We start from the raw sequence: 16,207 nt of genomic DNA, 5'->3' as shown, positions 1-16,207 counted from the left end.
CCCTGAATCGGAAGAAGCGTTCGGAAAGCGGGCGGGCGGATCTTCCGCTCTCCGGGCTCACCTGCGGGCAGGTGCTTGCGGACGACGGCCCTGGCCCCCTGGCGGCGCTCCTTGCGGGTCTTGTCGGCGCCGGCGTGGCCCAGGGCGGCGAGCGACAGCGGGCAGTGCGTGGGCAGCGACAGGAGGGGGTAGGGCTGCTGCCCTTCCTCCACCGTGAAGCCCAGCACCTCCACCCTCCCGTAGAGGCAGGTCAGCTGGCACTTCCCGCGGAACACCAGGCTCTGGGAGAGAGAGGCAGGCTTGAGCGTCTCGCGGTCAGGCAGGGCAGGAGCCTGGCCCTGGAGCTGCACGGAAAAACTCCCAGCAGCCTACTCCGCAGCGGTCTTACCTATCCCAGGATTCACCAGCTACACAGCTCAGCACTAAGAAACCTACCGGAGACCAACGAGCGACGGAACATATGTTAGCTTTACACGTCGGTCTACAAGAACACACCCCGTTCCAGCCCGAAAATTCACAGAACTGTTGCTGGATAAAACGAAGTAGCCTGTTAAATGGATTGAGCTTGTGAGCTCGTTTCCACTGTGTGTTTTTTGGGGGGGTAAGTGTGCACAAAAAAAACCATTACAGCGAAAGGGAAAGAGCCGAGACAATTGATCTAGTCAGAAAGCTGTCAGGAGCAGAAGGAAAGGGCACAGGGGGAGGGTGAAGAGGAGTCAGAGTGACACGCCCACCTCGCCCGGCAGCATGGCCAGCACGGTCCTGTTTCTGACCGGGTCCCAGGCAGCCCGGTGGGGCGCAGGGCCGGCGGCGGCGGCGCCGGGCTCCAGGCCGCCGCGGTCCCCGGCGCCGCGCTCCGGGTCCGACCCCGCCGTGCCGTTCTCCAGCACCGACCTGGCGAACGAGCACCAGGAATCCAGCTCCTCCGGGTTCATCTCGCCCTCCGGCCGGGCCGCGGAGACGGAGAGCGCCCTCGCGCCAGAGCCTCCGTTGGCGCGCGCGTCGGCCTTTTCCCCGGCCCGGGCCTTAGCCTGCCCCGCCGGACAGCCCGCCTCGCCGCTTGCGTGCACCGGCCTGGCATTGTGCTGCAGTCTCTTGAGGTTCGCCTGCCCCCTGCTGGCCAGCTGAGTGTACTGCAGACCCAGCGCTGTGTTAGGGCTCATGCCGGAGGCCTCCAGCAGGGGGCGCTGTAACTTCTTCTTTTTCTTCTTGCTTTTGTTCCCATGATCCCCGGAAGACCGGCCCTTGACTTTACTAACGGAGACGGGTACCTTCATTTTTGACCAGCTTTTTTCTAAAACAATGCTTCCCTCATGTGGGGCAAAGCATTCAGGCCAACACCTGCACAGACAAAAGAGAGTTCTCCATCAGCATATGCATGAAGTAGTCATTAACTTACTTAAAAGACAACAGCACCTGTTTGTAGTGAGCCAAAGTGATTCTTTTTTTTTTTTAATGGATTATACAGCCTGTGGCACAATGGCCAGTGGTTAGCTTTGGTGCCTCACAGCGCTGGAACCTTAGGTTCAGTTCTTGGGGTGCTATCTGAGTGGAGTTTGTAGGTTTTCTTGTGCTTGCATTAGGTTTCCACCCACAGTCCAAAGACACAGGAGTAGGTTAATCAGCTTCAGGGGCTATCCTGCCTTGCACCCACGGCGACTGGCACGTCATCCGAAACAGCTGTACCGAACATGTTGTACCGGGAAGGCGGAAGTGTGGTTCCCCTCACCGAAGTATCTGTCCATCCGTTCTCTAACCTCTCTATCCAATACAGGATCACTGGGGGAGCTGGAGCCTACCCCAGCAAGCAAAGGGGTGCAAGTCGGGGTACATCCTGGGGGGGGCGCCAATCTATCACAGGGCACACCCAGCCATGCTCATGCTCACACCAGGGCCAGCTTTCCCTGAAGCCAATAAACCTGCCTAGCGTGTCTTTGGACTGTGGGAGGACACTGGAGCACCTGGAGGAAACCCACTCAAACACGGGGAGAACATACAAACTCCACGCAGACAGCACCCCAGGGACTGAACCCAGGGCGCACACAAACACACACACCTTTTGCGTGTGCAATTTTCCCAGAAGTCAGTTAACCCGCCTGGACAGTTCAAGGGTTCCTGTTTGATTCCAGCTCCTGTCCCTGTTTGTGTGGTGTCTGCATTTTGTCCCAGGGTGTGGCTGGGGAACTGGAGAGGACGTTTTAATTGCTTACTCTAATTACGGGCTTGTACAGAACCAAAATTAAGACTGTATAGAAACAAAATCAATGGTCCAAATGCTTCCTTTCATTTGTCTCCTAATCTGAAGTCAATGAAATCTGGTCTTTTTTGTATGCCTTAAGGAATGTGATAGCTAACTGTTAAATATGTGTTTAAATGCTACGGTCTGGCTGTCACTAATACTTCAAACGTCTTTTGTTTTTGCAAGAAGCTAAAAAAAACAATAATTACCAAAAACAAACTAAAAAAGCTGCATAATTCGTTGAAGTTAATATAAAGGTCCTTGCGCATGTTATGCATTTGGATTTAATTTCTGGATTCTTGATGCCACTGAAGACCACTGGAGCAGATAAATTCCCTTGAAGGAAAATAAACTGGAGGAACGTGATAACTGTATGATCGATTTCAAAATCTCGCATTATTCATGCAGAGGCTATGGTAAGTCTTTTGTCGGAAAGGCTCAGAGGATTTAGACGAGGAATAAACAGGACGCTACCGAACCTGTGTCTACACTTAAACACTGCTGTTTGTAAAAGCCGCTGTACAACATGTGATTCAATATGTACGCGTTGGCTCACCTATGCTTATGCCCACCACGACTACATAGCGATTTCTAAATAGAACCATTCACACTGCACAGAATATCACAAATAATCTCGCTTAAATAATCGCTGGTAACATAATATTGTTATATGTCTGATTTTGTCTTTATTTCCAGCGACGTTCATCAGCATACAAAACCCCTCTGGAATATGAATTACCGTTCACTCCCATCTGTATTGCCTCTTAGCCCATCTCCACCCACACAAATAATACGTATGGTAAAACGTACCTGTGTAAACCCCACAAAAAGAGTTATTCGCGCTTATCCACCACTTAACAGCTTTTAGTCGTCGTATTTTTGTAGCCTACAGCCGCAAAATAAAAGCCGCACGTCTCCATGTGTAACAACAGCCGCCACAGCAACAAGCTTCCTTGGCCAACCAAGTCATTCCAGGAGTTACACTTTCACAATTAATTGCATCGGGAATAGGCATATTTGAGACTTCAATCGTCTAAGAACAGTTTTCATATTCACATACATGAAAATTAAAATAGTCCTGGAAAATAAATTAAATTAAATTTAAATGGACAGCGAAATTGTTGTATTAAGCATATAAATACATTTTCCTCCTTGAGAAAACATAAGCTATAAAATGATGGACAGCTACAAACCTTCCCGAAGTTTTTCCGGCCTTCGTTTCTGCGTTGGTGCCCTCTGTTGGTTAGGATATAGTACAGCGCTTCCTTTTTCGGAATATGTAAACGACAGTGTTGAGAGAACACAGTACTTTATTGATCTGATCATTTGAATTAATGAGATTCTTTTAAAATTGTGGCTTTCTTATTTGCGCACAGGACAACCTGTGTCAATCAATTGCCAGTGTAACACATGGGTAAGATAAAATAAACTCCTTCAGTCCTAATAGTTTTTCGCCCCGTTGGAAAATTACACTAAAGTATAGTGAACTCCAAATACATACACACCATTGTTTGAACTATTACAGAAATATATTGCGGTTTGTTGGGTGAAGCCTGCTCCTGTTTTTCATACAGCTCATATTTACCACACTGTAGCTTAATGTGGAGGTCCTCAGACCTACTGTTGGACCAGTAGGTGGCGCCCTTCCTTCTGGAGCATAACATCCCATTCGGTCATTCTATGGTGTGAACCCCCATCTCCCTGGCTGAATTACACTGTGGGGTGGCACACTACAGCCTTCCCACAGCTCCCCCTTAGTTCTAGTGAGGAAGCAGCTCCTCACTTTTCCACCTGAGTCACTGCTGCACTTCCTCACACCAGACTGCTTTCATTAAACCAGTTTGCAAACTACAAGCCGAGGTCACGCCCAGAGGAGCAAAGCACACCGTTTCCCTTCTGGTCCAGTGGCCATCTGACGATTTTTACACACCACTAAAGTTGAAGTAATGACACGTTTTTCTTAAAGTTGAGGGAAAGCTAGTGTGTTAGTGGGGCCAGCAGGGGGCGCTGCCCCTGCGGTCTATGTGGGTCCTAATGCCCCAGTATAGTGACGGGGACACTACGCTGTAAAAAGACGCCGTCCTTCAGATGGGGGTGTAAAACTGAGGTCCTGACTCTCTAAAAATCCCAGGGCGTTTCTTGAAAAGATTAGGGGTGTAACCCCGACATCCTGTCCAAATTTCCCCCTGGCCTCTACCAATCATGGCCTCTTAATAATCCCCATCTCTGAACTGGCTTCATCACTCTGTTCTCCTCCCCAATGTTAGCAGGTGTGTGGGGAGCGCACTTGTGCACTATGGCTGCCATCGCATCATCCAGCTGGGGCTACACACTGGTGGTGGTGGAGGGGATCCCCATTACCTGTTAAGCACTTTGAGTGTCCAGAAAAGCGCTATATAAGTGTAAGCAATTATTATTATGTCTGTGCTCCCTCTAGATAGTCTCTGAGAATTCCCAAGGCTGGCCAGTTAAAAAAAAACAACCCTTACCCATATAAACCTTCACATATATATCAGATTCCGTTTCGAAAACTGGTTTTCTGTATAAAATAGACATGAAGAGAAACTGCGCCCCACACTGCAATTGACAATCTTCCTGGTGAAGTTTTAGCCACGCTAGTACGTCATATCCGGTCTCTTCTCCAACATGGCCTCCTGTAAGGTAGAAAAAAAGTATTTCGAGCCCATTTGTTTTTTCCCCTAAAAGTACCATTCGAAATAGCATGAGCCTGATCCCATTCTCTCAGCCTGAAACAAAGTACTTCCCCTCCATCCTCAAATAAGGTAAGAAGCACTTTCGTCGGCGGTTTCTGTCGTACCAATGGCACGTTAGGGACCGTCTTTAAAAACATGCCTTCCGTCGTAAACGTTGAGCTAAGGGTGAGTTGGTACTCATTCTGCTAAGAAGGAAACCGAAAAAGTGAGTCATGCTGTCATGGTTTTGCGTATTACAGCATTGGGACTTTCAGAGGAGATAAATCACCAACGTCTTGCTCCGCTCGTCAGAAATATTAAAACGCTGCTGACGCCTACCCCGGTGCAGTAGGGGTACAATGTGTTACTTTAATGTACTTTGTCTAACGTTTTGGAGAACAGTACTTTGATCCGCCCTGTCCCTTACTTGTCAAATGCAGTACCCCCTGTAGCTGTACAGTAAAAAGAAACGCAAACTTTCCCAGCCCCATGCGTCTCATAATGGACAGGGGCGTTTCGATGTTTTTAAACAAATCGAATTAAACTAATTAAAAGGGTTTGTTGACGATGTTGAAATCTCTTCACCACAGGTTCATGAACGGTATACAGTGATTCAAAAAGACCTAGAACACGTACTGGGTCAGAAACCCAGGCACCAGAGGTGACCTAAGCGAGTGCGTTTTACAGTTTTTATTGTCACACAATATTTCCCCCCCGAAAACCTGTTCCAGTACTGCGACCTTAACATGGCCTAACGATAACAAATTCCTATCGTGTTTCTGGAGCCTTAGAAATGAGAGAAGTCTCCTCATCCATGCCCAGCTGAATACATTTAACAAGAAGGCGTTGTTCATGCACCCATGTGTAAGGCTAGGCTGTCATTCCATCATTTACGCCAATCACATGTATACCGTTAGTTACGCAGGTAAGATTAGGCAATTCCACGGGGTTTGAAGCTGTTGACAGGCCGTCCGTGTCTGCTCTGTGCTTAAAAGGCTCTGCGGCGGAAGATGGCAGCGCTGGAACACAGACATGCCCAGCTGGTGTTGTCCTCCCTGAACCAGCAGAGGGCGCTGGGTAGCTTCTGCGACGCCACGCTGAGCGCGGTGGATGGAGAGGTGTTCCGGGCCCACCGCAGCGTGCTGGCCTGCTTCAGCCAGCTCTTCCGTGACTCCTACTCTGCCACCCCCTTGGTGGAGGTCTCCCTGCCAGAGGAGTGCCCCTCCGAGGGCCTGGGGCTGCTCCTGGACTTCATCTACACCGGGGAGATGAAGCTCAACGCTGGCACCTTGGACAAAGTGCGGCAAGCTGCTCTCAGCCTGTCGGTGCCCCACGCCCTAGACCTTTGCCAGGAGTTCAGCCAGGGTGACCAGCGCCCGGCCAGCCCGCTAGAGAAGTCGCTGGCCAGGGACGGCGACAGCCAGGAGTCTCCCAGGGGGGACCCCGAGGCACAAGGGGGCCCGGGCCAGGCCGAGACGCAGGGGATGCAGCCCAGGCCCCGGCCGGCGCCCAGACCCAAATGCAAGGCCGCCAACAGCGGCCCGCGGCCTCCGGCCCCCGCAACCACCACGACCCGCTCGGGCCGCAGGGTCAAGGGCCCCAGCCGCCTGCTGAGGGACAGCCCCCCTCCTCCTCCTGCCCCTCCCCCCCCCCCGCCGGCCCCCCGCCGAGCGGAGCCGCCGGCGGCGCAGGGAGAGGGGCGGCGCGGGCCGGACACAGGCGCGCGGAGCAGCAGCCCCTCCGCGAAGGGCACAGAGGTACCAGGGTCGAAACCGGGGGGTTTGCCGCGTAGCCACCAGGGGGTGTACAGGAGGGGGGCATCAGGCCTGGGTGGTGTGGTCGCTCTGTGGCTGGAAGGTGGCCGGTAGAGGAATCCTACTCTGTTGGGCCCCTGAGCGAGGCCCTTCACCCCAGCTGCTCCAGGGGCGCCGTATAAATGGCCGACCCTGCGCTCTGACCCCCAGCTTCTCTCCCTGTCTGTGTGTCTCATGGAGAGCAAGCTGGGGTATGTGAAAAGACACATTCCTAATGCAATAAAGTGTATAGGGCCAATAAAGTGATCTCTAATCAGGCCGGGCCCGAGCCCAGGGGCAGGGAGTGCTTGAATTGAAAAGGGTGGGGTGTTGAAGTTCGATATTGTCTGTAAAAAAATTAAGTCCTACAACTGAAGTATGTTTTTGTTCTGTTAATCCAAGAGGTTCCGTGCTGAAAAGAAAGGAGACGCGACATTTCTGAATTAGGCTCTTTCCGGCGTGGAATGAACCGGACGCAGCTCCCTGCCGGAAGTCCAAGAATTCCTGCGCTCACTCGAACATGAACCTGAGCTTTTAGTTAATAATAATTAATAATAATTGCTTACACTTCTATAGCTCTTTTCTGGACACTCCACTCAAAGCGCTTTACAGGTAATGGGGATCCCCTCCACTACCACCAGTGTGCAGCCCCACCTGGATGATGCGACGGCAGCCATAGTGCGCCAGAACGCTCCCCACACACCAGCTCTCAGTGGGGAGGAGAGCAGAGTAATGTAGCCAATTCATAGATTGTGGCTACGTTGTCTTTTCTTCCCCCGGTTCATGCAGATGAACAGCCGAGAAGCGGCTCTTTCCCCAGCCGGTCTCGTGGCGGGGTGCTTGACCGAGTTTCCTCTCGCGGCTGCAGGAGGGGAAGCCGCCGGAGCCCGCCCGCGAGGAAGACGAGGAAGAGGAGGAGGAGGAGGAGGGGGAGGGCGAGGGCGGGGGCCAGGAGGACACCGACGAAGACTACCTCCCTACCACCGCCACCCCCACCGCCGGCGCAGCAGGGCCCCGGGCCAAGCGCAGGGGCCGCGGGCGAGGGGGGGCGGTCAACAAGGAGAACGGCGAGGGGGCGGGGGCCGACGCCAAGAGGGGCTCCGTCCAGTGCCCCACCTGCCACAAGACCTTTCTCAGCAAGTACTACCTCAAGGTGCACAATCGGTAAGGGCCCCGTGTCTGCTGCAGGGCGAGGGCGAAGTTCTTACACTAACAGTAGCAGCGGGACAAAAAAAAAGCAATATATGTTTCTAGTTTTAGCGGAGCGGGCAGCATGGTGGCGCAGTGGGTAGCACTGCAGCTTCTGGGGCCCTGGGTTCAACTTCAGGGGTGCCGTCTGTGTGGAGTCTGCATGTTCTCCATGGGGTTTGTGTGGGTTTCCTATCACAGTCCAAAAAGACATGCTGGTGAGTTAATTGGCTTCTAGGAAAATTGGCCCTGGTGTGAGTGTGTGTGGCCCCGCAATGGACTGGCATCCTGTCCAAACTGTATCCTGCCTCTCACCTGTTGTTTGCTAGGATAGGCTTCGGCTCCCCTGCAGCCCTGACTTGGGTAACGCAGTTTGAAAATGGATAGATGGCTGTTATGTAAGGCGCTGAGGAGTGGTTTATCCAGTATGGAGCACTATCTTGGTATGCCAGTGGAGCCCTCTAGTCCAGATACCACTGGCTCCAGCCTGGGCTGTGCCACCACTGGTTCTGCGTGGTGCACCGCCAGCGGAGATCTACAGGTGTGCTGCAGAACAGCAACTCCTGGACTTGCCCAGTTCCTACATGGGCACCTGTCTTCAGGTGGTTCATTGCACACCACTGCTGTCTGCAAGACTGTGTTCCCCATGGCTGTTACACACTTCTCTGCTCCGCGCTGCATAGTTTTCAGGCCCAGCTGCGGGAAGGCCTAGCTGTGTGTAGGGGCACTGGTGCTCAGGTAGTACTGTCTCCATCGCAGGCGCCACACAGGGGAGAAGCCGTTCGAGTGTGCCAAGTGCGGGAAGTGTTACTACAGGAAGGAGAACCTCCTGGAGCACGAAGCCAGGAACTGCATGAGCAGAGCGGAGGTGGTGAGTCCGACCTCTGACCTCTTCCGCACACCTCCCCACCCCACCCGATCCGGCAGCGGGGCCTGGGGGCCAAGACGTCAGCTCTCACAGCAAAGATTCTGTGCTTTTCTGCGTAGAAAACAAGTTGAAAACAAGCTCTCCCACTGATGGGGGGCAGGGGGGTCTCGGAACGTGTCAGGGCTTGAACTGCTTGCAGTGCAGTTTTGCCAAATCGATGATTCCCTGCTCCTGGAGTCCGAAGGCCCTGGTGTGCGCTGGGGTTTCGTGATACTGCCCGAGAGGCCAGCCCCCCCGACAGCAGCGGGTTGTTTTTCCGGTCTGTGACCCGTGTGTCTGCTTGCCAGGTGTTCTCCTGCTCCCTGTGTCCGATGACGTTCCGGCGCCGGCTGGAACTCCGGATGCACATGGTCAGCCACACCGGAGAGATGCCCAACAAGGTACCCGCGGACCCAGCGGGCTGGCAGGGGGGGCCGCCTTAGAAAGCTATGATTTTGATTCAAGCCGGGGAAACCACAACAGCAAGATGATGCCCAGACGTTTTGTCCTATAGGGCTTGAGTGGTTAATACCTGCTTTGAAAGCCGTTTTTACAAGCAGGAATCTACACCAAGAATATACAGTATTTCTCTAGCAGCGGGATGGATTCTAAAGCCATGACTGCAAGGTGCCTCTTGTACTGCACTGTAAAAGGAGTATAAAAGTGTGTGATTGTTTCTTTGTCACCCCTGTGGCTCACCCCCGTCTCCTTTTGTGTCTGTTGCCAGTGTACATCCTGTCCAGAGCAGTTCATGCAGAAGAAGGACCTGAAGAATCACCTGATCAAGGTGCACGGAGCCCCCAAACCCCATGCGGTGAGCACCCCCCCCCCTTATAACCGCTGCGGAGACGGATGAGGCTTTCGCCCGAAGTTTCCACGCACAGCACCAAACCCCGTCGTGAAGCTTTCACTTTTATTACACACAGCAGCGCAGTAGCGCCGTGAGCACACCCCGGTAAGATAACTGAACAGCCAAGAAAGCTCTTATCCAATGGTAGAAAAATAATATTTTACTGAGGGGGCTAGGGGAACACAAATCCCAATCTAAAATACCGTACGTATTGGGAAAAAACCTCATACCCTGTGTCTTGTGCTTGTTCTGCTGTGCTGTTTTGGAGTTGATCTATTTGCTAAGAGTTCTTCCTCGGTCGCCCTCTTCCTCAGCTCATGACTAGGAACACTTGACACACAAAAGGCACTCGGCTCATACAGGGTAGCACTTTTGTGAAGCGTGGTCCTTAACTGGCGACCCGTTTCTACGTCTTAAAACCGAAGAAAAAAAATCTTAAAAATTGTAGGAGTGCGTAAAAGACAGGTGCTTAAAAGCTTTTTAACCGCTTTTGGATGCTGTGATTAAAGGAGTCATGTTTCATTGTCCATTGCAAACCCTTTAATGCTAAGACTGAGTTCTTCTGGTATTCATCTTTGCAACACCTTCTTAGTTTGCTTTTTTTAAATATTACCTTTCAGGCAAACATCCCTTATGTATCACAACTAAAGAAGGGTGAGCTCTAGAATTATATCAGTTACTTGGTTGCTCTTCTGGAAAGGTTCCTTTCTAGAAAAACACTTTCCTGTGTGTATAACTGGGGTTGTTCCTGTATTGACATCGTCCCATTCTGTGTGCAATTCAAACTCTTTTGCACTTTTGCACTTTAAAAAGTTGAAGCAATTGGATTTCCATCTCTCTCGCGCTGGGGACGGGTCTGTTCTCTGACTCGGGGTGTCTCCCGCCCCCCGCAGTGCTCGCTCTGCCCCAAGTGCTTCCTGTCCCGCACTGAGCTGCGTCTCCACGAGGCCTCCAAGCACCGCGGGGAGAAGCTGTTCGTGTGCGAAGAGTGTGGCCACCGCGCGTCCAGTCGGAACGGCCTGCAGATGCACATCAAGGCTATCCACAGGTGGGCTCCCCGCCCAGCAGGGGGCAGTGCAGGAGGGCCTCGGGAACAAGCATGGCTTTGCACACTTTCCTACAGCCTAGATCAAAGGAGATTGAGAGAATATTCTATCCAGATTTTCAAGATTTATATAAGGTCAGCCAAGTGGACTGCTTTAGCAAAACTACAGGTCATAATTGGACACTAAGAGGGGATTATTTGAGTATAGGAATGTGGAACAAGTCACAGTTTCATGGCTGAAGCTCAACTCTTTTTCAATGAATATCTGTGGCATTGTAGGATTGCTTAGCTAATTAATCAGCTAAGTAAACAAAATACACCAAAAGCATGTCTTTTATTTGGCCCCTTTCTTTTACTCATCTCTTGTACTAGTATGAAGGTTGAACCAGTGAGTCAACTTTTTAGTGTGTTTTATATCAAATTTGCAAGGTATGGAAAGAAAAATAATGCAATACTAAATCTGATGGCTGATGGGTTAATGAACTGCATTGTGCTTTCGTGTGTAACTGGTCATATGCATGTTTTTGACAGAGTACTTAGACTGGCCTGCTGATATCGAAGTGACATCTCTGTTGTGCTGTGATGTGGTTTGACAGGAACGAGCGGCCGTTTGTGTGTGAGTTTTGCAGCCACGCCTTCACTCAGAAAGCCAACCTCAACATGCACCTTCGCACACACACTGGAGAGAAGCCGTTCCAGTGTCACCTCTGTGGAAAGACCTTCCGCACACAGGGTAACTCCGCCGGAGCAGAACAGACCCACCTGCACTGTGGCACGCTCAGCCCAGTGCCCAGAGCACACACTGGCACGCTCAGCCCAGTGCCCAGAGCACACACTGGCACGCTCAGCCCAGTGCCCACAGCACACACTGGCACGCTCAGCCCAGTGCCCTCCCCACTGTGGCACGCTCAGCCCAGTGCCCAGAGCACACACTGGCACGCTCAGCCCAGTGCCCACAGCACACACTGGCACACTCAGCCCAGTGCCCACAGCACACACTGGCACACTCAGCCCAGTGCCCACAGCACACACTGGCACGCTCAGCCCAGTGCCCACAGCACACACTGGCACGCTCAGCCCAGTGCCCTCCACACTGTGGCACACTCAGCCCAGTGCCCACAGCACACACTGGCACGCTCAGCCCAGTGCCCTCCACACTGTGGCACGCTCAGCCCAGTGCCCAAAGCACACACATTTGCACGCTCAGCCCAGTGCCCAGAGCACACACATTTGCACGCTCAGCCCAGTGCCCAGAGCACACTCTGGCACGCTCAGCCCAGTGCCCACAGCACACACATTTGTACGCTCAGCCCAGTGCCCAGAGCACACTCAGCCCAGTGCCCACAGCACACACATTTGCACGCTCAGCCCAGTGCCCACAGCACACACATTTGCACGCTCAGCCCAGTGCCCAGAGCACACTCAGCCCAGTGCCCACAGCACACACTGGCACACTCAGCCCAGTGCCCACAGCACACACTGGCACGCTCAGCCCAGTGCCCTCCACACTGTGGCACGCTCAGCCCAGTGCCCACAGCACACACTGGCACACTCAGCCCAGTGCCCACAGCACACACTGGCACACTCAGCCCAGTGCCCTCCACACTGTGGCACGCTGCTGTCTAATCAGACTAATGCTTTTTTCAAAGCATGTTATCAGTAAAAACAATATATAGTAAGAAAAAAACAGTAAACCTGGGATCTGCCGGCTGCTTTCTGTGGCACACTGCTCCTCTGGTGGCGTTACCTGTGCGTGTGCTTTGTGCGTTGCAGCCAGCCTGGACAAGCACCACCGCACGCACACGGGCGAGCGGCCGTTCCGCTGCGAGTTCTGCGACCAGCGCTTCACGGAGAAGGGGCCCCTGCTGAGGCACGTGGCCAGCAAACACCAGGAGGGCCGGCCGCATTACTGCCACATCTGCAGCAAGACCTTCAAGGGTACGCAGTGCAGAGCAGCTGGAGGGGACTGTGGGACTGCGTACCTGTCACCCCCTTCATCATCATCATAATATAGTCAGCTGAAGAGGATGGGAGGAAGCAGGTCCAGTTAATCTGTTCTAGGTTCTGAGTGATATATGAAAAGCTTGTGGAAGCTCTGTTCTCCCAGCACTGTGGCCAATTTCACATGTCAACTTGAGACAAGTGCAGTCTGGCAGGCTCACCCTGGGCGCTCTGTCCCTGTTGTTAGCTCACCTTCCTTTAATACTACTTCTGATAATCCTCACACTTCTATAGCGCTTTTCTGGACACTCCACTCAAAGTGCTTTACAGGTAATGGGGATCCCCTCCACCACCACCAGTGTGCAGCCCCACCTGGATGATGCGACGGCAGCCTTAGTGCTCCAGTACAGTTGCCACATTGCCACCAGGTCACCATTGAGCTCTGTCAGAGTGCAGGCTGAGGCCTCCTGTCCTCTTGGTCACGTCACTAACTGGACTGTGACACAGCTCCCCCGAGCTGCAGCCTGCTTGGTCTTAGTTTTCAGTAGAGCTCCACCTCCTGTGACTTGTGAAGCGTGCAGTGACTTCACTATTACTCTGTAACCCTGTTAAGAGTTTCACAGGTAACAGTAGTAGGGGCGCTGCTTCACCATGACTTCCACTTCCAACGGCACTCTGAGGAAGAGCTGTAGTGGAACTATAACATGGCTAATTAACAGGTGATGGGAGCTCATGAGGGTGATCATGAGAAAATCACTCCTGTTTTTTCATCCTTCCTCCATTGTCTGTCTTCTGCCACCAGCCATCGAGCAGCTGCGGGTCCACGTGAGACGACACAAGGGCATGAGGAAGTTTGAGTGCTCCGAGTGTGGCTACAAGTTCACCAGACAGGTAGAGCCCGGGGCAGAAGGGGCACGGGGTCGGCACTGCAGCAGGTCCAGCCCGGGGCAGAGGGGGCACAGGGGCGGCACCGCAGCAGGTCCAGCCCGGGGCAGAGGGGGCACAGGGGCAGCACTGCAGCAGGTCCAGCCCGGGGCAGAGGGGGCACAGGGCCGGCACTGCAGCAGGTCCAGCCCGGGGCAGAAGGGGCACGGGGTCGGCACTGCAGCAGGTCCAGCCCGGGGCAGAGGGGGCACAGGGGCGGCACTGGAGCAGGTCCAGCCCGGGGCAGAGGGGGCACAGGGGCGGCACTGGAGCAGGTCCAGCCCGGGCCAGAGGGGGCACAGGGCCGGCACTGCAGCAGGTCCAGCCCGGGGCAGAAGGGGCACGGGGTCGGCACTGCAGCAGGTCCAGCCCGGGGCAGAGGGGGCACAGGGGCAGCACTGCAGCAGGTCCAGCCCGGGGCAGAGGGGGCACAGGGCCGGCACTGCAGCAGGTCCAGCCCGGGGCAGAGGGGGCACGGGGCCGGCACTGCAGCAGGTCCAGCCTGGGGCAGAGGGGGCACAGGGCCGGCACTGCAGCAGGTCCAGCCTGGGGCAGAGGGGGCACGGGGCGGCACTGGAGCAGGTCCAGCCCGGGGCAGAGGGGGCACAGGGGCGGCACTGGAGCAGGTCCAGCCCGGGGCAGAGGGGGCACAGGGGCGGCACTGGAGCAGGTCCAGCCCGGGCCAGAGGGGTCGGCACCGGAGCAGGCAAAAGGCAGTATTACAATACACGAGAGATGAGTTGCTCAGTTTGCTGGGAGCAGGACTAGACTCCAAGCCTGGGCTGTGTCATGAAGTCTGTGAATATGTTTCTGTTATTTTAGTCTTATCCACTTCACAGCAGTACATGTGAGAATCCTCACTAAGCCCGTGACAAAGATTAGGACATACTAGCGACATCGGACACAGCGGAAAGGCCCGTCTTGTCGTTCCAGGCCCACCTGCGGCGCCACTCCCAGATCCACAACCGCGTGGAGAACTACAGCCCGCGGCAGAGGAAGCTGCGCAACCTGGTGGTGGAGGACGAGAAGGCGGCGACCTCGGCGCCGCCCCCCGAGGGGGAGGGCCCGCAGCCCGGCGACATCATCAGCGTGATGATCCAGCCCGCGGCCACCATCGTGGTGGAGGAGGTGGTGTCGACGGGGGGGCCGGCGGGGCCCCCCGCCGGGACGGCGCCGGGGGGGGAGGAGGAGGAGGAGGAGGAAGGGCGGGGGTTCACCGTGGCCGACGTGATCGAGCACACGCTGCTGGTGACGGGCACGTACCCGCTGCACGCGGCCGCCGCCGTGAGCGAGGAGCTGGTGGAGGAAGTGGCCGTGGAAAAGGCGTGAGCTGGAGGTGCCGGGGGCGGGCAGGGCCAGACCTGGCCAGGGGGGCAACACTCCCTTTCCCCTGCCTCACGGGCTGGCTGTGGCCCACTCCCCCCGCCCGGCCCTGCTGGAGTAAGAGCCGAGACCCAGCGGCCAGGACCTTTCTCAGCCTGCGCGCTGCCTGCCTGCCTTCCTGGGGCTTCCTACAAACACATTCCCCTGGGCTTGGGCAGAAGCAGCTCCCCTCTTACTGGACTGAAACACGTGCAAGAAGACGAGTGTGGAGGAACATTGTCGGGGTTGTCTGAATCCGAGCTGGCCTGTGAAGGCGGGGGGACGCCCTGATTGAATAGTGTTACGCAGTGGTCCCCAGAAAGGGACATACACAAGTTTGGAGTAAGTCACACGTAATGTTTTTGATCCAAAGCCGGGATCACTTTGCCTGCTCCTTCACGAGTTTATTGCCCTGGCAGAGGTTTTTGTGCACAAGGCTGCTTTTTTATGCTGGATACCGCAGCGTTCGCTGACCTCGCCACAAGCCTCGTTTTGCTCGTTCAAACGTTGGGGAGACTGGACAACACTTAACCAGAGATAAAACGCTCACAAGGTTATTTTTTTTATGCTAATGTTTTACCAAATTGTTTCAGAACAAACTCATGATGAGAATAAAATCCCATTGTCCTGGAGCTTGGAGTCACAGTCTCTGAAGCCGCTGCTCTCCAGAGTCCTAACCACTACTCCACTGTGTCAGTGCTTCCTAAATAACTCAAGTTATTGGAGCATTTATAACAGCCATGGGGTAACTAGCTTAAAAAGTTAAACTACAGAGTCTTAAATCCTCAATGAAGTCTAATCAATAAGAGCTTTTAAGTGTTATAACCAAATGGTCACCTTGCTGGCCTGTGACGGACTGGCGCCCCATCCAGGGAGTATCCTGCCTTGTGTCCGTTGCTTGGCGGGACAGACTCCCGCTCCTCCGGGACCCTGTATTGGATAAAGCAGTTATATAGTGGACAGATGGGTGAATAGTCATCTTGACACATAGCTGTTCTGCAGTGTCCCCCACTCTCCAGTATAACAGAACACCGAAGAGGCTGATGGATAAATGTTGCATGTAAAATGGTTTAGTTCTTCGTTCACGGAGAATTGAAGTTCAGTTGTATAGAAATGGATATATATGAACAATATAGCCTTTGCTTACTTGTAAAATAATTCCTCATTTGTTTTACATGATCCAGTTCAGAGTTCTTCGTTTTTTTTTTATGAATAAAGCTGCCAATAACAAAACTGTTTTATCTGAAGTGATGTATGAAGCATGA

At 53.8% G+C, this 16,207-nt stretch overlaps 2 protein-coding genes and 1 long non-coding RNA gene across 6 annotated transcripts in view; 1 reads left to right on the top strand and 2 right to left on the bottom strand.

Moving 5' to 3' along the window:
- Positions 1-5,964, bottom strand: part of nol9 (nucleolar protein 9) — an 18,812-nt gene extending 12,848 nt beyond the window's left edge. The window contains exons 1-5 of one of the 3 annotated variants that reach the window (XM_088617262.1): positions 5,844-5,964; positions 4,729-4,893; positions 3,433-3,504; positions 735-1,341; positions 62-281 (exon numbers count right to left, since the gene is read on the bottom strand). In XM_088617262.1, coding sequence (XP_088473388.1) covers positions 62-281; positions 735-1,277 — 763 coding nt within the window. In that variant the 5' untranslated portion in view covers positions 1,278-1,341; positions 3,433-3,504; positions 4,729-4,893; positions 5,844-5,964. Of the gene's footprint in view, positions 1-61; positions 282-734; positions 1,342-3,049; positions 3,211-3,432; positions 4,678-4,728; positions 4,894-5,843 lie in introns of those variants that run through there. The other 2 variants (XM_088617263.1, XM_088617261.1) reach the window with 2 other exon arrangements.
- zbtb48 (zinc finger and BTB domain containing 48) lies at positions 4,875-16,175 on the top strand. Of its 2 annotated transcripts, none has more exons than XM_088617259.1 (11): positions 4,875-5,022; positions 5,928-6,689; positions 7,594-7,889; positions 8,673-8,784; positions 9,129-9,221; positions 9,548-9,634; positions 10,564-10,718; positions 11,312-11,448; positions 12,489-12,653; positions 13,459-13,547; positions 14,514-16,175. In XM_088617259.1, exons 2-11 carry the CDS (start codon positions 5,943-5,945, stop codon positions 14,907-14,909), a joined length of 2,277 nt encoding a protein of 758 aa, XP_088473385.1. In that variant the 5' UTR covers positions 4,875-5,022; positions 5,928-5,942; the 3' UTR covers positions 14,910-16,175. The 2 variants fall into 2 exon arrangements, with proteins under 2 accessions (XP_088473385.1, XP_088473386.1); XM_088617260.1 differs by having other exon boundaries at positions 14,420-14,657.
- On the bottom strand, positions 9,815-15,876 carry LOC148642000 (uncharacterized). The gene is made up of 2 exons (XR_015929631.1): positions 15,780-15,876; positions 9,815-10,794 (listed from the first exon to the last, which is right to left on the bottom strand). It is a non-coding gene; the product is annotated as an uncharacterized LOC148642000 (long non-coding RNA).
- Positions 16,176-16,207: the final 32 nt, after the last annotated feature.

The sequence above is a fragment of the Lepisosteus platostomus genome, chromosome 23 (genome assembly GCF_059453375.1).
Source record: "Lepisosteus platostomus isolate fLepPlt1 chromosome 23, fLepPlt1.hap1, whole genome shotgun sequence".
NCBI classification, from domain to species: domain Eukaryota; kingdom Metazoa; phylum Chordata; class Actinopteri; order Semionotiformes; family Lepisosteidae; genus Lepisosteus; species Lepisosteus platostomus.
Note: the sequence above shows the minus strand (reverse complement) of the source record. Positions and strands in the feature narration are given on the sequence as shown.